We start from the raw sequence: 20,417 nt of genomic DNA, 5'->3' as shown, positions 1-20,417 counted from the left end.
AGACCTCATGTTGTGCAAACAACTTTACAAGCTTTACTGCTTTCGGCAACCATAGAAGTAGAAAACGAAGGTATACAGAGACTAAATAACTCTCCCGAGGCCACTCGGCTATCGAGGGATGGAGTCTGAACACCTGCCAGGTAGGCACCACTTCCCACACCCATGCCGCCTGGAGGCATCATGAGTTATCACATTCTTTTGCTGCTGCTCAATCTTCCTGAGTGTGTCTTCCTGGGTAACTCAGTGGTAACTAGCCTGCCAATGCAGGAACCGCAGGAGACAGGGGTTCGATCCCTGGCCTGGGAATATCCCCTGGAGGAGGAAATAACATCTCACTCCAGCAATCTTTTCTGGAGAATCCCATGGATAAAGGAGCCTGGTGGGATACAATCCATGGGGTCCCAAAGAGACTGAGTGATAAAACATGCATGCCCTCCTGGATGTAACCCAGAATCTCTATCTGAGCAGTGCTCCAGGAGGACTCTGCCATACTCTAAGCACCATCATCTCAAACCTATTTGCCGTTTTTACATCCTTCCCAGAGCTCTTGTGTTGTCTCCAAACCTGCCTCCTGCAGTCCTGGTTTCCAATATTGCCGAGGTTCCCAGTCACCTTTAACAAGTCTTCTCGTTCTCCTTGCTAATGAATATACAGGCACACTTCCTGGGATAGATTGCCTCTTACTCAACAGTGAGAATCTGAAGGGTTCAAAGTACAATTCATTCTTTCCTCTTCATTTTTCAATTTTTATTTTTTTTCTGAAGTATAGTTGCCTTACAATGTTTTGGGTGTACCACAAAGTGATTCAGTTATATATAGAGAGAGAGATATGTATTCTTTTTCAGGCTTTTCCATTATAAGTTATTACGAGATATTGAATATAGTTCCCTGCACTATATAGTAGGTCCTTGTTATTTTTGATGGCTAAGGATTATAGAGAACCATTTTCAAATGCCATTTGTGACTCATAATGTTAGAAGAGGGGAAAGAAGATTAAACATGGAATAATTAGCATGTGCGCTTACTAGGCACTTTTTTCTATTTGCCTGCTTAACAAACCAAACCATAAGTATATGATGGCTAAAATAGATTTTATTTTTCTCACTCACCTAACATCTAAAACAAATTATTTCACAAGAGGGTTTTTGTGGTTTGGGTCAAGAAATGGCACAGTTGACTTCTGCTCACATTTCATCTGCTAGAAACCAGCACCTTGCCCACATCTCACTGCAGAGAGGCTGACAAATGACCTAACTGTGTGCCCAGGAAGGAAAAGAAAAGAATCTGGTTGATAACAGATCTGTCTCTGCCATGGTGCTATTGAAAACAAAGTTGCTATTAGCAGAGACCTGGACTTCCAACCTGAGAAAAAGTTGCTTTCAATGCTCTCTGTTCTTGGCTGTGCTCAAAAAAGAAACCTTCATCTCCTCTGGCTCCTCTCTCCATCACCTTTGTACTGGGCCAAAGATATTTTTCAAGCACATATGTTCAGATTTTTTCCCATTGGATTTTGATTTTACCCAGAGTCACACATGAGGGAAAGAGGCGTGAGCCAGAGCCCAGACTATGCACAGGAATGTATTAATAGTTCCAAGCATTTGCTCCCAGGGCTGCTCATCCGTCCCTGCCTGTCTCTCCAGCTGCCTGTCCTCCCAGGTCAGGACAGTGCCTGTTTGGTCAAATGCCTCTACTGTGAAGGCAGCCCAAGGTGGCACTCCCCCGCATCACTGGATGTTGATTGACAGGCAAGTGTTAGCTAACCCAGGTTCATCCTGTGCCCGGGCTGCCCTTGCTTACCACTGAGGCTCTGGAACCCCTGTTCCATCTCATTTCAACAGGAGCCATGATCCAAAAGCTAAGTAGTTTCATGAGATCTACAGGAAATGATTCTCTTAATGCTTCTCTTTCTGACTCTTGAAGAGGCTTGCTTCCTTATATTGGTTGTGATAAATTGAAACGCTTGCCTTTGTTTCAATTTCCTTGTTCTTCCTATATTTGTATATATGACCAGTTTGCAGATTCAGTGACAGAGTGATCTATAAACCCTGACAGTTTCCAAAAATCAACACACATGTAATCTGCTAGCTGATGCTGACCCGCAGAGATGACCAGACTACAGGTGAATGTGGTCCTGACAGTGAGGCTCCACCCACACTGCAGAGGTTCCATGATTACACTCAGCCTCTTTTGTTTTTCTTTTTAAATTTAGGGTAATGTTTTTGTTTATTGGAAGGAATGGTTTATTGGCCATTGTCCTGTCCATGCCTCCTGTCACTTCTCTGGATCTGGCCAGAAATATTGGTGACTGCCCCCTCCCTCAGGTGGCCCCATCAGCTACAACAGTCAGGGTGTGTGCCCCATGTTATGGGAACAGAGAGTTCTAGCCCAGGGTCTGCTCAGGTATATCTACACCAGCTCTCTGAATCAGTCTCTTTTTTTGTTTTGTTTTTTCTGTTGTAAAAGTCTTTTTGGTCAGACCTTTTTTAACATTGTCTTAGTACAAATACATAATTTATCATTTCACTCCCTCTCTGCATCTCTCTTCTTTTTCTTCTAATTAACTTCCACAATTAAAGTAATACTAGCTGATGGGATTGTAATCAAGCACAAACACAGGCGTGGCATTTCTCAGCAGTACTCACCTCACTAGGTGACTATCTAGGCGATCAAAAGTGGACTTAAATTATTTTTCCTTTGTTTTTCTTTTTTTAATTTTTATTGAAATACAGTTGATTTACAATGTTGTATTAGTTTCAGGTATACAGCAAAGTGAATCAGTTATATGTGTATGTGTGTTACTTACTCATTTCCCTCCCATCTCCCCTTTGGTATCCTTAACTTGATTACAAGATCTATGAGTCTGTTTCTGTTTTGTAAATACGTTCAGTTTTTTTAGATTCCACATATAAGTTATATCATATGATGTTCACCTGTCTTGACTTATTCCACTTAGTATAATGATCTCTAGGCCCATCCATGTTGCTGCAAATGCCATTTTTTCCTTTTTCATGGCCAAGTAACATTCCATTGTAATATGTACAAAGATGATATGTACCACATCATCTTTGTCCATGCCTCTGTTGAGAGATACTTAGGTTGCTTCCATGCCTTGGCTATTGTAAATAGTGCTGCAGTGAACTTTGGGGTGCATGTTTCCAACCTGAAATTTTCTAATATTGAACTAGTGGGCTTTCAAAAAAAACCTCAGCTCTCACCAGGACTCAAGAAAAAGTAACACAGTGTAATTCATTAATGAACAAACCTGCCTCCATGTCAGAAATGCCTCAGAATTTGTTCAAAATAGAAACTAGAGCTTCCATCCCACCACCTGAGAGTCAGGTTTAGGAGGTCTCACTGTATGACTCAATAATATGTACAAGCTTTTCCAATAGATGTAGGAGGGTCGGTTGATTAAGAAGAATCGTGTTCAATATAAACTTCTATTAATTGTAGATGCTTTGGTAACTGTGCTTTTTCTGATAGATGTAAGAAGGTCAATTGATTAAGAAGAATCGTGTTCAATATAAACTTCTGTTAACTGTAAATGCTTCGGTAACTCTGTGCTTTGTCTTAATAATGAAGGTAATAGCACCTAAGTAGCCTGTGCTAACAGAAGTGCCTCTCGTGACGGGATGCACAGTTGTTTCTTTCAGCAAAAGCTCAATGTAATTAATTAAGGGCTGGATTTAATTCAGTGACATTTGAATTTTATAGCTATATGCTTGCAGCTATAAAACCACCTTTATTATTAAAATTCCTGTAGGAAAAATAACTTGGTAATTGTGAGTCTGAAACTCTCTGGTCCCTAACCTGCTTTTCCCCATTGGCACAGTTGTTTTTATTACATAGTGAGGCAGCTATTTTATATACAGCAGGACAGATTATGTTTTTAACAGGTGTTCTGGGGGTTCTGAGGCAGCCAGTCCACAGACAAGGATTTGGGATCTCTGGTTACAAGGACCAAACTTGAGGTCAGAGTTCTGGGATCCAGTTCAGCCCTACTCTTTGCTTGCTTTCTGGCCTTGGGCGAACCCTGGGGCCTTTCTGAGCCTAAGTTCCTTGCATGTGTGAGTGCTAAGTCGCTTCAGTTGCGTCCAATTCCTTGAGACCCTATGAACTGTAGCCTGCCAGACTTCTCTAGTCATGGAATTCTCCAGGCAAGAATACTAGAGTGGGCTGCTATGACTTCCTCCAGGGGATCTTCCCAACCCAGGGATCGAACTTGTGTTTCATGCCTCCTGCATTGGCAGGCGGGTTCTTTACCACTAGCGCCACCTGGGAAGCCCTTATCTATATAAAAGATGGAAATTCTTTACCTGCCTCTCAGGGTTATTATGACAACAAAAACAAATTCAGATAATATGCATAGTATACTATATGCACATATATATTCATTTACTAGATATTTATCAAGGACCTACTGTGTGCCAGGACTAAGTGGTAGGAATAAAGAAGAGAACAGAGGGATGTGATCCCTGATTTTAGGGAAGTTACATGATGAGGAGTGGGAGGCAGAGAACACACAAGTAAGATGATTTTAGGTAGTTCTCGTGCTTAGGAAGAAAATAAAATTGGCAGCGAGCTATGTAATGACAGGCAGGAGAGGGGTGGCATGCATGCTTTAGATGGCGTGGTTGGGAAAGGCCCCAGTAGGAGGAGACATTTGTGTGGAGACATGAATGACCAGAATATAACTGTGCAGAAGTCTCCAGGTGGAGGATGTCGGGGAAAGGGAACAGCTGGGACAAATGTGCTGATGTTCCGGAGGGAAGGACCGAAGGCCAGTGTGGCCAGAGCCACAGCAGTCCATGGGGAGTGTGACCTCAGTGAGGTAAGGAGCTGGGATGCAGGCAGCTGGCCTGAACACCTAGAAGACTGTTGGTCATGAAAGGAGGCTGAAAGTTTTGTTCTAACTGTACTGAAAAAGTACTAGATAATCTAAGGAGAGGCATTGAGTGATCTGATTCATGTTTTAGAAAGATCACCCTCAGATCAGTTCAGTTCAGTCCAGATCAGTTCAGTTCAGTTAGTCATGTCCGACTCTTTACAACCCCATAGACCGCAGCATGCCAGGCCTCCCTGTCCATCACCAACTCCCAGAGTTTACCAAAACTCATGTCCATTGAGTCAGTGATGCCATCCAACCATCTCATCCTCTTCTGTCCCCTTCTCCTCCTGACTTCAATCTTTGCCAGCATCAGGGTCCTTTCAAATGAGTCAGCTCTTCGAAGCAGGTGGCCAAAGTATTGGAGTTTCAGCTTCACCATCAGCCCTTCCAATGAACACTCAGGACTGATCACCTTTAGGATGAACTGGTTGGATCTCCTTGCCATCCAAGGGACTCTCAAGCGTCTTCTCCAACACCACAGATCAAAAGCATCAATTTGTCAGCGCTCAGCTTTCTTTATAGTCCAACTCTCACATCCATACATGACTACTGGGCAAACCATAGCCTTGACTAGATGGACCTTTGTTGGCAAAGTAATGTCTCTGCTTTTTAATATGCTATCTAGGTTGGTCATAACTTTCCTTCCAAGGAGTAAGTGTCTTTTAATTTCATGGCTGCAGTCACCATCTGCAGTGGTTTTGGAGCCCAGAAAAATAAAGCCAGCCACTGTTTCCACTGTTCCCCCATCTATTTGCCGTGAAGTGATGGGACCAGATGCCATAATCATAGTTTTCTGAATGTTGAGCTTTAAGCCAACCTTTTCACTCTCCTCTTTCACTTTTATCAAGAAGCTCTTTAGTTCTTCTTCACTTTCTGCCATAAGTGTGGTGTCATCTGCATATTTGAGGTTATTGATATTTGTCCTAGCAATCTTGATTCCAGCTTGTGCTTCATCCAGCCCAGCGTTTCTCATATGTACTCTGCATATAAGTTAAATAGACAGGATGACGTTCTCCTTATCCATTTGGAACCAGTCTGTTGTTCCATGTCCAGTTCTAACTGTTGCTTCCTGACCTGCATGCAGATTTCTCAAGAGACAGGTCAGGTATTCCCATCTCTCAGAATTCTCCACTGTTTATTGTGATTGACACAGTGAAAGGCTTTGGCGTAGTCAATAAAGCAGAAATAGATGTTTTTCTGGAACTCTCTTGCTTTTTCAGTGATCCAGCAGATATTGGCAATTTGGTCTCTGGTTCCTCTGCCTTTTCTAAAACCAGCTTGAACATCTGGAAGTTCACAGTTCACGTATTGCTGAAGCCTGGCTTGGAGAATTTTGAGCATTACTTTACTAGCGTGTGAGATGAGTGCAATTGTGCAGTAGTTTGAGCATTCTTTGTCATTGCCTTTCTTTGGGATTGGAGTGAAAACTGATCTTTTCCAGTCCAGTGGCCACTGCTGAGTTTTCCAAATTTGCTGGCATATTGAGTGCAGCACTTTCACAGCATCATCTTTCAGATTTTGAAATAGCTCAACAGGAATTCCATCACCTCCACTAGCTTTGTTCGTAGTGATGCTTCCTAAGGCCCACTTGACTTCACATTCCAGGATGTCTGGCTCTAGGTGAGTGATCACATCATCATGGTTATCTGGGTCATGAAGATCCTTTTTGTACAGTTCTTCTGTGTATTCTTGCCACCTCTTCTTAATATCTTCTGCTTTTGTTAGGTCCCTACCATTTCTGTCCTTTATTGAGTCAGTCTTTGCATGAAATGTTCCCTTGGTATCTCTAATTTTCTTGAAGAGCTCTCTAGTCTTTCCCATTCTATTGTTTTCCTCTATTTCTTTGCATTGATCACTGAGGAAGGCTTTCTTATCTCTCCTTCCTGTTTTTTGGAACTCTGCATTCAAATGGGTATATCTTTTCTCCTTTGCTTTTACTTCTCTTCTTTTCACAGCTATTTGTAAGGCCTCCTCAGACAGCCATTTTTCTTTTTTTTGCATTTCTTTTTCTTGGATATGGTCTTGTTCCCTGTCTTCTGTACAATGTCATGAACCTCCGTCCATAGTTCTTCAAGCACTCTGTCTATCAGATCTAGTCCCTTAAATCTATTTCTCACTTCCACTGTATAGTCATAAGGGATTTGATTTAGGTCATACCTGAATGATCTAGTGATTTTCCCCACTTTCTTCAATTTTAGCCTGAATTTGGCAATAAGGAGTTCATGATCTGAGCCACAGTCAGTTCCCAGTCTTGTTTTTGCTGACTGTATAGAGCTTCTCCATCTTTGGCTGCAAAGAATATAATCAGTCTGATTTTGGTGATGTCCATATGTAGACATCTGTGTTGTTGGAAGAGGGTGTTTGCTATGACCAGTTTATTCTCTTGGAAAAACTCTATTAGCCTTTGCCCTGCTTCATTCTGTACTCCAAGGCCAAATTTGCCTGTTACTCCAGGTGTTTCTTGAATTCTATTTTGCATTCCAGTCCCCTATAATGAAAAGGACACCTTTTTTGGTGTTAGTTCTAAGAAGTCTTGTAGATCTTCATAGAACCATTCAACTTCAGCTTCTTCAGCATTCCTGGTTGGGGCATAGACTTGGATTACCGTGGTATTGAATGGTTTGCCTTGGAAACAAACAGAGATCATTCTGTTGCTTTTCAGATTGCGTCCAAGTATTGCATTTCAGACTCTTTTGTTGACTATGATATATACTCCATTTCTTCTAAGGGATTCTTGCTCACAGTAGTAGAAATAATGGTCATCTGAGTTAAAGTCACCCATTCCAGTCCATTTTAATTCGCTAATTCCTAAAATGTCAACATTCACTCTTGCCGTCTCCTGTTTGCTCACTTCCAATTTGTCTTGATTCACAGACCTAACATTCCTGGTTCCTATGCATTATTGCTCTTTACAGCATTGTACCTTGCTTCCATCACCAGTCACATCCACAACTGAGTGGTGTTTTTGCTTTGGCTCCGTTTCTTCATTCTTTCTGGAGTTATTTCTCCACTGATCTCTAGTAGCATATTAGGCACCTACTGACCTGGGGAGATCCTCCTTCAGTATCCTATCTTTTTGTCTTTTCATACTGTTCATAGGGTTCTCAAGGTAAGAATACTGAAGTGGTTTGCCATTCCCTTCTCCAGTGGACCACATTCTGTCAGACCTCTCCACCATGACCCGCTCTGTCTTGGGTGGCCCCACACGGCATGGCTTAGTTTCACTGAGTTAGACAAGGCTGTGATCCATGTGATTAGAATGGTTAGTTTTCTGTGAATCTGTGTTAGTTTTCTGAAGATCACCCTGACTGTCACCAGAAGAGACTATTAATGAAGGGGCAGTCAGAGCAAGGAAACCAGTCAGACTGACTGGTAGAGTGGTCCAGCCAGAGAACATGGCAACATCAGATTATAGCAACAGAAGGGCCAGTGAGATTCAAGGTACTTTTAATGTTAGAGCCAGGAGCCTTTTAGTGTTGGGAGGTAAAGTCAATAGGCCCACATTAATTCAGTATCATTCCCACTGCATTCTCTCATTATCAACATGCATTAATTAGTCTCAGCATTAAGTATGAAATCACTTATCTTCACATCAGGTCATAAATAATCTCAAACATATTGAATACTGGTTAAATAAGGGAAAAGGTACATACATAATCTCAAACACATTGAATATAAGTGAAATAAGGGGAAAAAGTGCCTAAACAATCAGAACAGAGAAAGCCTGTGCATATATTCAAAGGTAAAGTTCTCAGAACATTCTCAAATTTCTGTCCTTAGACATAATTCCAATAAGCTAATAACCTATGCCTAGAAGGCAATTAAAGGGAAGAGGAGAAAGAGGAATGGCTTCTGATATGAGGCCATGTGGTAGAATACACAGGAAGGAAAGGTAAATAGCTGATGAAGAAAACAAAACATGAAAAGCAGATGTGAGCCTCTGAAGGGCATTGGAGAATTATGGTTTTCTTCACAGTTAATGAAGGCACAGAGGAGTGAATGCCATTGAAGATTGTCTTGCCTGTAAAATGGATGAAAGAAAATTAAATCCATTTGACTTACAAAAGTTAAGCTTTGAGTATATGAAAATGATCTCACGTAGACCCTTATTTCCCCGAGGTGCTCAATAAATGTATCTTTTCATTGTATTTAATGATCATATACATGAAGTGCTGTATTTTTAGCCCCACCTGATAAAGGCCTGTTAAAGTATAACATACACAGAACTGCTACATCTGGGAAGATGGCATAGATATATTTTCCCCTGTTCTTCCTGGTAAATGCAAGTGAAATCCAGACATTCTATACAAAACATAAGAAGACTGAAAGTGGGGAGGAGAAAGCAGACTGGCTAGGGTCCGTGGGTACTGAGGAGGAACATGAGTGTGACTTCACTGGGTTGGGGGTGGCTTGTTTGTGTGTTTGTTTGTATCATAAATCTCAGACTTGGAGCTGAAGAAGGTGGCTGTCAGGAAATAAACAGAAACAGAAAAAAAAAGTCCCCCCTAAAGCTTGCTCCCTCTACCCAAAAGACCAGGAAAGGGACAGCCTTGCAGGGCAGTGAACTCTTAGAAAATGCTGCTCTATTTCAAACACCACAGAAAACCGTGTGGTCCACCACTACCCATACCAGCAAAGCCTGAATGGAAAGATTGGACTCCTCACCAGACGGGAGCGTGGTTCCCCAAGACCCCTGGACAGAGAAGATGGATTTAATCCCCACAGGGTGCAATGTGGAGATCACACGGGGGCCTGGGGCCTCTCCTCTTACCCTGCAGTGCCCCCTTCCCTCTGGGTGGAGGAAGGCTCCTGGAGAGTTAGGAATTCAGCCCACCACCAGCAGTAACAACACCCTTCCGGCAGCAGAGTCGGTGGGGAGCCAGAAGCTCCGCCCAGGCCCAGCAGTTAAGAGGAGCCCCCACATAGGTCACAGAGGAGGCCAAGGGGAGAGCCTGGACTTCTGCCTCCACTGGGGAGTAGCCAGGTGGCACCTCTGTCTCCCCCACCTGAGTGGTTTCAGAGAACAGCCGCTAAAACAGATTTTAATAAGGTCCAAAGTTGCAGAGCATGATATGAAAATGTCCAGATTCCAAATGAAAAATCACTCATCATACTAATATCCCACTTTTACCAACACTCTTTATTCAACATAGTGATGGAAGTTCTATCTAATGAAATAATCTGAAAAAAGGAAATAAAAGGCATATACATCAAAGGGAAGGACTAAAATTGTTTGCAGAGGTATGATTGCCTTCTAAGAAAATACCAGAAATTCTAAAAAGAAAAAGTTACAGAACTAACATATAAGTTAGTAAGGTTACATGCTGTATAAAACTCAACTGTTTCTATATACTAGCAATGAACATATGAACACTGAAATTAAAAATACAGTATCATTTACCATCCCTTGAAAAAAGAATAATTGGGTATAAATCTAACAATATGCGAGACTTGTGTACTGGAAACTACAGAACTCTGATGAAAGAAAGGAGATATAAATAAATCGACACACAATGTTCATGGATTGGAAGACTCAACACAGTAAAGATGTCAATTATCTCTAAAATGATAGATGTTTATGTATTTCCTATCAAAATCACAGGAAAATTTTATAGCTGTAGATAATATTCTAAGATGTTTGTAGAAAGGCAAAGAAACTAGAATAGCAAAGAAGAATAAAGTGGGAAGAATCAGGTTCAAGAATAAATTTCAAGATAATTATATAACTACAGTAATTAAGACTGTGTGGTATTGGTATCTTGAAATTGGTTGGAACAGAAGAAGAATGCAGAAGTAGAACCACAGAAATATACCCAGATGATTTTGACAAACATGCAAAAGCAATTCAGTGGAAGAAAGATAGCTTGTTCAATTAATGGTCATGGAACAATTGTGTATCCATAGGCAAAAAACAAACTTTGACCTAAATCTCACACCTTACACAAAAATTAACTCATAATATATCATAGACCCTACTTGTATTTGTATGGCTGAGTCCCTTAGCTGTCCACCTGAAACTATCACATTGCTAACTGACTATACTCCAACATAAAATTAAAAGTTCAAAAATAAAAATAAAGGTAAAACTCAAATGCTGACAAGAATGCAGAAAAACCACATCACTTACATATTACTGGTGGAAATGTGAAATGATACAGCCACTTGGGGAAACAGTTCAGCAGTTCCTTAAAAATCTAAACATGTAACTACCATGTGACCTAGCAATTACACTCCTGGGCATTTTTCCCAGAGGAAATGAAGACAAATGTTCACACAAAAACTTGGAGAGGAATGTTTTTATATGCTTTATTTGAATAACCAAAATGTGGACACAACCCACGTGTCCTTCAGTAAGTAAATGACTGAACATACTTGGTACATCCATCCCATGGAATACTCCTCAGCAATAGAAGGGAACAAAGTTCTGATACATGCCACCATACTATGTCAGACCTGGAAGAATCTCCCGAGAGTCATTCTGAATGAAAAAAAGTCAATCAAGAAAAGTTACATACTGTATGATTCCATTTATGTAACATTCTTGAAATGTCAAAAGTGTAAAAAATAGAGAACAGATTAATGGTTGCCAAAGGATTAAGGCAGGGCTGGGATCAATATGAGGGATCCTTGTAGCGATGGAAATGTAGTGTCGATGTCCTAGTCATGATATCATAAGATACCAGTAAGATACTGCCATTGGAAGAAACTGGGTAAAGCGTACACAGTATTGCTCTATGTTATTTCTTATAACTGAATGTGAATCTGCAACTATCTAAAAATAAAAATTTAATTCCATTAAAATGGAATCTATTAAACCTTGGTAATTTAATGATAAGATGTACAAATCGTCCTAACTGTTGCCTTGCTCCAGCCTCAGATTCTTCAGTCCTTGTTATTTTCTGACAATTCTGTGGTAGCTAGATAAGCAGATGGGTGGATGATTTTTATAGTTACAGTTAGAACAGGAAAACATGGTCAGTGGAAAAAGATGGGTATATCCCTTGTTCACTGTCAATCATGTTTCAAGGGAGTGCCCAAAGCCCCCCATCTAATAAAATGTCACATTCTGTCTCACCCTCAGGAAAACCACTAGTGAAAACATCTCGAGAGATGGTGATCAACACGGAGGAGCCTGCAATCACAGTTGATGTAGGAAACACTATCAAAACAGTACAAGGCGTGAATGTGACTATTAACTGCCAAGTTGCAGGTAAGAGATGCATTCATTTGTTAATTCATTTGTTCAGATATAAATGGAGCCCTGTGCTAGGTTGGGGGATGAAAAGATAGCACAAATTCTGCTCTCAGGAAATTGGGGCTACTAGAGAAAGTCAAGCACACTCAGTCACTCTGAAAGTGGAAAGTGCTACTGAAGCTGATCAGAGGAAAACTGGGATAGATGTGGGGGGAGAGGTGGTTTTTATCTCCATCCCACATTCTGATAGAACAGGAGCATGCAAGGATGGGGACAAAGGGTGTTCCAATGGACTAAAGAATGTGAGAAAAATCATGTAAGTAGGGAAACTGCAGGACTTCAAGGGAAATGTGACTGCTTTGGTCTAGTGGGAACATGGAGCTCAGCGATGGGGTGGGTAGAGGGGCTTAAACTTTAGTCACGTGGGTTGCAACTGTGCCATGGGAGACTCTGAACACTTGGATGAGGCATTCAGACAAAGCAGGTTGGAAGTGGCATTAGGGGTTGTGCAGTGTATAAAATAGGTTGAAGGAGGAAAAAAAAAATACTGAGACAGAGGGGCCAGTTAAGAAGCCATCATAGTTTAGGGACTTCCCCAATGAACCACTGGTTGGGAATTTGCCTTGCAATTCAGGGGACATGGGTCTGATCCTTGGTCAGAAAACTAAGACCCCACATTTTTGTGGGGCAACTGAGCCCACATACCACAATGAAGACTTCGTGCAGCCAAATATATATACATATAAAAGAACCCACAGTAGTTTAGATGGAACAGTGGTAAAGAATCTGCCTGCCCAGCAGGAGACATGAGCTCTACCCCAGGGTGGGGAAGATCCCCTGGAGAAGGAAATGGCAACCCACTCCAGTATTCTTGCCTTCCTGGGAGGGCAAGAATACTTAGTGTAACAGTAGCGATGAACAGCAGTAGTTTAGAGCAGAGGTACCGGGGGCCTAAACTCAGGACAGTGGTTGTGGAAAGCTCAGGAGTGGGTGGCAGGGGTAAGACCAACAGCAACCTGGAGCTTACATTCGAAATGGGTGGGTGGTGGTGGTTTAGTGTCTGACTTTTATAACCTCATGGACTGTAGCCCACCAGGCTCCTCTGTCCATGGGATTTCCCAGGCAAGGGTACTGGAGTGGGTTACCATTTCCTGCTCCAAGGGATCTTCCAGACCCAAGGATCAAACCCAGGTCTCCTACCTTGCAGGCAGATTCTTCACTGCTGAGTCAGCAGGGAAGCTCCTTTCAGAAGTGTGTAGGAGTTGTTTATGAAAACAGCCACTGCCCTTGGGCGTGTGATATAGATGTTGCCTTTGGGTAGCTCTTGTAAACTCAGAGGCCTCTAGGGACCAGGAAGTCAGAAAGTGGAGGAGGAGTAGACCAGAGGAGGTGGTAGTATGCCCTTCATAAAGGCATTTAGGTTCAATTTAAAAACAGAAAACACGCACATAGAATGACACAAAGCTTAGCTACCAATTCTCCCTTCCTGTGAACTGCTGGCCTGTCTGCCCTAAGGGTTTTCACTGCCACGATACAAAGGGGAAATAGATGACTCCCATGCCAGGGCCCAGCAGCAGTCCCCTGATTGCTGTCCTCCTCAGATATACCTTCCCATGTCACCCCAACCAAGTTTCCCACGTCATACCCTGTCTGAAAAGAGGACAGGCATTGGCAGCCCCTGTTCTGGGTGTTTCTTCATCTTAGATCTCAGCCCCAGCTTTGGAAAGTTTACCTCCACCTATGATTTATAAGGCCAGAGAGAATCCATTTTAGAAGAAGTAGGAGGAAGATCTTCATCTAGAGCATGTTGATTCCTAAGAACAGGCTGGTCTGGTTTTCTCTGAAATGTTCTGGTAGCTCTAGGAAGCCCAAAATATAAGTCTCTCTCTGTCATAATACATTAGCTTCTTCTTGATAAAGCTTTCCTTGGCCTGTGCATCCAGCCGCCTCAGTAAAAGCCTGTAGAACTAAATCCCTTCAGGCTCTATACTCTCAATCAGGGTGTCCCACGAATGAGCTGCCCCTCTGTACACAGACTGATGGTGAAGGCCAGATCCTTTATGCAGGACCATCACTCCCCATCTGATCACTAGGAACATGTGCCTTGAAGACAGAACATCAATTGGAGATAAGATGGGTCTCCCAATATAATGGAGCATATTGGGTCTCCTCTTGAGTGTTAGGACTGGTAGGACTAAAAGAGTGGGAAGCATAGGGCAGCAAAACCAGGCCTTGAGCATCTGAAGGAGGTTGAAAGAACCAGAATTCAGGTGGAAAAGTACTTATCACAGGAAAACTAGAAAAGCCAAAACAGCTTTGGTCAGCTCTTCTGGGCCACCCAGCGCCATGTCTCCAACTTCATCCAGAGATTCACTCTTGGTAACTGATAGTGAAATCCTAGATTGTAAGGTCCAGTTTTTGCCTGGCCATGCACATTGCATTACTAAAAACTTAGTTTTATTCATAGAACCGTTTGTGTTAATCATAGTTAAATAAAATAAATTTGTGTCTCTGTCACTATGCCTTTTATTAAATAAAGTTTTTATTCAACATGGGCTTCCCTTGTAGCTCAGTTGGTAAAGAATCTGTCTATAATGTGGGAGACCTGGGTTCAATCCCTGGGTTGGGAAGATCTCCTAAAGAAGGGGAAGGCTTCCCACTCCAGTATCCTGGCCTGAAGAATTCCACGGACATGTATAGTCCATGGGATCACAAAGAATTGGACACGACTGAGTGACTTTCACTTTCACTTTTACTTTTATACAACATAGATGGGAAAGAACCTGCTTTTGATTAAACTGTTGGTCTGTGAATTTACTGGACAAAGAAATCATTCTTGAGCTGAGTCTCCAGTCAAAATACTGACAGCTATAATACCAAATAGCAGAAGAAACTATTTTTACTTTGATGCTACAAGTGGCTTTTATGACTCTCTTGTGATATAATTTTAATGGCTATATAATAGTATATTTTAAGAATATTACATAATTTACATAGAATAACTCATGTCCTTACATGTTTGAGTTGTTAGCAGTTTTTTGTTAAATAGCTTTTGCACATGTATGCTTTCAGCATGTTAAATGCAGACTCACAAATTATTCCCAACCCTTAAACATAAAAACCATTAAACAACAAGTCTGATGAGGCTTTTTCTTGACAAGTGATTCAGTCTCTTATATCACTCCCATACTTGTTCTCTATTGGGGAAGAATTCAGAAAACTGAATGTGAGATAAGGGGTTAGAGGAGGAGGAAGAGTTTCCGTCATTGGGAATAGGATGTGCAAAGGGCCTGAGAAAAAGTATGTTGCATTTAAAGAAGTGAAATGTGGCTGGCTTGGCTGTAAGATGGAGAGGCTAGAAGACAGTAGGGTGACTTATGGTTGAGAGGTGGGGGACAGTAGGCAGGAGCTAAATCTTATGCTTTCCTAGGTTATGGTACATTTTGGAACAGGGGAAGCTTTTGAAGACCTACTTAGGATATAAAATTGTCAGGACTAGTCATGTAGAAATAAATAGATGAGGAGTCAATGATGGGCAGTGTATTAGCCAGGAAAGGCTAGCCTATGGTAACAGGTAGACCCCCAAATGTATAATGATGACTCAAACACAATAGAAGTTTATTACTTGCCTACCTAGGAGTCCAAAGAGTGGTCCTGGTCAGCTGGAGGGGAAGGCATCTGCCCCCCACAGTCCCTCAGCATCCTTGGACACAGGTGGTTCTATTTTCCTGAATACATGCCTTCCAAGGTCTCCCCAGAGGTTCTCTCTACCCTGTGAATAAGACGAGGAGAAAACAAAGTGTAGAGGATGGTTGAAATGGTTTTAAGGGAGATACTTGGCAAACCGGAACAAACTTTTTTGGCCAAGCCAGTAGCATGCATTATTGCTTCTCACATTCCTCCTTAGTCACATGGCCACTCACGGTTGCCAAGGGCTGTTGGGGAATGTTGCCAGGCTGAGGAGGAGGAGGTATTAGTCGCTCAGTTGTGTCCACTGCTTTATGATCCCATGTACTGTAGCCCGCCAGGCTCCTCTGTCTGTGGGATTCTCCAGGCAAGAATATTGGTGTAGGTTGCCATTCCCTTCCCCAGGGGATCTTCCCAACCCAGGGATTGAACCCAGGTCTCCTGCATTGCAAGCAGATTCCTTACCATCTGAGCTACCAGGGAAGCCCAGGCTGGGTACCCAGGAAAAAGAAGGAATAGCTGTCAGCATCTGCCACAGTTAGTGTGAAGAAATGTGGAAGACTAAAAGCCTCCTTACAAGACTGCCATGGTTCTTTAGAATTGCTCAGATTGACATTTAAGTTACTATATTCTTTCCTTGTCTTGCACCAAGCCTTTAAAGAAACTTCTAGAACTTATCATGTCAAGGTGTGCCTTTCAGTGGATGCCCCACCTCAAGATGTTGACAAGGTGTCATGGTGCAGGCAGCCTTCCAAGTATAACAAGTGGTCTAGTTAACAAGCATATCCTATCTGGGATTTTAAAAAAAGATTATTATAGCATCACCCTACCTGACAGCTCAGTGGATATTAAAAGCACTAATCCTCATAATCAAATCAAGTTACAGCTCATTATGACTACACTCATTTATTGATCCTTTCAAGCAGCAGGGAGACCACTGTGTTGTTGATAAGATATGCCACAAAGCAGGAAAAGTAAAAGCAGGTCCTTTTACTTCCTATTTTAGACACAGATCATACCAGGGAGTTCAGAGTGTGGAGCCTATCCAACTAACTTGTCAACAGTATAGCTTTGGACTTTGCTCTGCAGTAGAGTGTGTTTTTTGTCATTTTCCAAACATTTCTTTCTGTAGAATGTGCTGTCATATCACAACAGCTAGGGAAAAAATCATCTTCTACAACCTGATATGCTTCTCACCAAGTGAGAAGTACACCAAGTGTACTAACAATGGATTCTAGAAACTTCCCTCCTAACAATAATCTTGATGTTACAATTACAGTAGAAAGGTTAATTCCAAAAGCAGAGAGTGTTTAAGGATTGTCACCAGAAATAACATGCAGCAATTCAGAGCTTCTCAAAGGAGGCAGTCTCGTATGATGGCAGACAGTGTCATGTACTTGTTAGAATGGGGTTTCATGGCATCAAATGTACTGAGTTTGGATCCCTGCCTGCCATTCGTAGGTCCCTGATTGGTGGCAAAGTGGAGAGGGACTCTGTTCTCATGTAGTCATTTAGGAACCCAAACTAATGTCTCTTTGGGCAGATTTCATAATCTTTTTGAGTCCCAATTTCCTCATCAGTTAACTGGGGTTAATAACAATGCTTCATGGTAACTCTGTGATTATGTATGATATGTTTATTAAATGTTTGGCTTATAGTAAATATTCAGTTAATGTTCTTTCTCCCTCTGATGTGTTCAGGATATGTATAGCTTCTGACCTCAGTGCATTCCTGATGTCTTGGTATTCTAAGCATCAGGGTTAGGCGTGTGTATATAGTACCTTTTCAAGGGACTCTGGCGTGTATGAGGGCTGATGATATTTTCTGAGGCATCATTGTCGTGTCTTGAGAGAAAAAGAAAAAAGATGCCTCATTTTTCTTTTTCCTGTTCCCTTGTTCCAACTTTGTAATACATCATAATCAGTCATGGCAGGGCTGACTGTCATTCCAAAGCATCTTTTTGGTGTCATTCTCTTTAAAGCACACAGTCCCAGGCAGGAATCCTTCAAAATGTGACACCAGCAGCGTTGGTAAATTATTGTTGCAGGTCTGTGTTTGAATGAGTCTAAGAGAGGTTTGCTAATCTGTCTATCACAGAATGATCCTTATAATATTTGGCTTCCCTCGGCACTGCTGTCTCTCTGTGGTCCCAGTTTTAGAGATTGTAGGTCCCTTCCATCTACCTTCATTATCCTGAACATGTCCTTTTCTCCCATGAACTCCTCTGCTCTCAATTGAGGGATTCAGCCCTATTGGTAAAGACTCTGTTTTGTCCTATTAAACAGACTTGATTTCATAAGGGCATGAGGCCAAGAGTGATGACAAAAATGGAAGAAGCTTACCCCCACTTCCTGGAAACATGAGAAATGGCTGCATCCCTGGGTCATCTCTCTCCCTCCTCCTCCTCCTCTTTCTCACCATCCCTGTCTCTCTCCCTGGCTACCCTGACCAAAGAAGGTTACATAGTGGGGCTGCAAGTCTGGCTGTGGCAGCTGACCATGTAAACACAATGCTGGCCCTGGAGACACACAAGTCATGGCCTGTGGGCACCGTCATGGAGACAGAACATTCACCCCTACCATCTGCTGGTGGAACCAGCCCACTAGTCCATGTCTCTTACTCTGCCTCCTCGCTCTAGAACAGCCTCAGTTCCTATCAGGGACTGTGCGCTTGCTGCCCACAGACCTCCTCCAAGGCAGGTGCCACTGACAGCTACTATGTGTGAGCAGTTTATGGTGACGGGAAAAGGGTGAATACTTGCAGAAGCTGGTTTGTAGAACCTCATTTTTCCTTGCACTTTCAGGAGAGAATTGATGTGTGTGTGGGGGGGGGGGGGGGGGGGTATTTTTCAACTTACTTTCCAAAGGCTTTCTCCTGAAGGGTATGGATTTTTTTTTTTCCCCCAACGTGAAATCGGAGCTCAGGGTCCACAGTCTAAGCTGGCATGGTCGGGCATCGTGATGCTCTTGCTCTCTCTAGTGGTGTTGCAATGAAAAATCAGCCTTCCTGCCTCTCACCTGCATCTTTACTCCAGGTGTGTTTAGAGACAATAATACCAGTCTGGCCCCTCTCATGCACCTGAGCGTCAAGTTTCACAGTGTGTGCGCCTCTCTGATGGATCAGGGCTGCGGTACCCAAGTCTCCCCCTCTTTTCACAGACCTGCCTCCTTCCTCCAGCCAGTCCACCAGCCCCTAGGGATCCACAGTGAATTATGGGTAATCTGCGCCTCGACAGAAAAAGAGGACCAGAGAGTCACTCTCCTGTTCCTTATAGACAGGGAGAGAAAAGCTCAACAGCTTGGCCAAACACCAAGGTGGGCCGCCCACCATAGGCGACCATTCCAGCACTGGAAACCATGCCTGAAGCAGCAGGGCAGCCAGGACACCAGTGAATTCACGCAGAAAGGTTCATTGTTAATGAGGCGACAAGAGAGCAGTCTCCCACACAGCCCCACTTCCTGCCATTGGGATCCCGGGAGCAGCAAGTGCTCCAGGGCTCAGGATGAGAGCTGGCTGTTACAGAGGAGACTCTGAGTACATCTTATTCAGCAGGGACAAGCAGTGGGCACACAGGTGACGCCACGACGGTGTCTGCATTCTCAGCTGTAGGCTGCCCACGAAGGGTAAGGCTGCCCCTGCCCCAAGGGCAAAATCCATCGCCAACTCTGAGAAAGTACAGGACCACAGTTCCGGCTCTGCCTATGCTGGGTTTTAACCCCGTTTACCTGGATTTGACTTTTCTAAACATGCCCTGGATACATGTCCACAAGTTTCATGAGCAAACATTGTGAGATGGGTCAATAAGCTAGAAAGTACAAAAGCGGAGCTGTCCGCTCCCTGGAGACTGAACTCACACCACATGGTTCCTGTCTCTCAGCTCACTAGAGCCAGGCTTGCCCTGGAGCCTCCTATGCAGACCATCTCAGCAGGCTTGTCCTAAACTGAAGACTGCTTGCCGGCGTGCCACCCGCAGGGAAACTCCCTCAGGAATGAAAGCCATTCCCTTGTCTCAGTCACTCAGGCTGCTATAACAAAATGCCACAGATTGTGCAGCTTAAACCACAGAAGTTTCTTTCTCATGATTCTGGAGGCCGAGAATTCTGAAATCAAGGTGCCAGCCCATTCAGTTCCTGAGGAGGACTCTTCCTGGCTTGCAGACAGCTATCTTCTTGCTGTGTCCTCACATGATGGAGGGAGGGAAAGAGCGAAACAAGGGAAGGAAAGAGAAAGAGAGGGCCTCTTCTTACAAGGGCACTGATGCCATGGACATTCCCTTCAGGAGGACTTCATCTGAACCTAAAAATCTCCAAGTCTTCATCTCCTACCACCGTCACACTGAGGTTGGTTAGGACACCAACATATGCATTTGTAGAGGTCACAAAGACCGAGTGCATAATAGCCCTTGAGAACAGAACCTAACTTCTGAAGACTGGAACCCTACCCCAGTTCAGATGTGCGCACTCTCCCCAGCTCTCTCACAGTAATAAACTTGAACTGAGGAGAGAGCAGAGAGCTCCCTTTTTGTCTCTCTTTTTCTGTGGTGATGAACCTCATGCCACGGTTCCATCTTCTCTTTTTCTAAGAAAATACTTAGGCCTCAAAAAATACAGCCTTGTTTTCTACATAGAGTACCAACTCTGGTAAGGA

General features: G+C 42.9%; 1 protein-coding gene across 3 annotated transcripts in view; it reads left to right on the top strand.

Annotated features, from left to right (window-relative positions):
* ADAMTSL1 (ADAMTS like 1) overlaps positions 1 to 20,417 on the top strand; it is a 479,825-nt gene that overhangs the window by 361,848 nt on the left and 97,560 nt on the right. For all 3 annotated transcript variants that reach the window (XM_065908168.1, XM_065908169.1, XM_065908167.1), the window contains one exon: positions 11,970 to 12,098. In XM_065908168.1, the coding sequence (XP_065764240.1) occupies positions 11,970 to 12,098 (129 nt within the window). The remainder of the gene's footprint in view (positions 1 to 11,969; positions 12,099 to 20,417) is intronic.

This window comes from Muntiacus reevesi, chromosome 17, assembly GCF_963930625.1.
Source record: "Muntiacus reevesi chromosome 17, mMunRee1.1, whole genome shotgun sequence".
Classification (NCBI taxonomy): Eukaryota; Metazoa; Chordata; class Mammalia; order Artiodactyla; family Cervidae; genus Muntiacus; species Muntiacus reevesi.
Note: the sequence above shows the minus strand (reverse complement) of the source record. Positions and strands in the feature narration are given on the sequence as shown.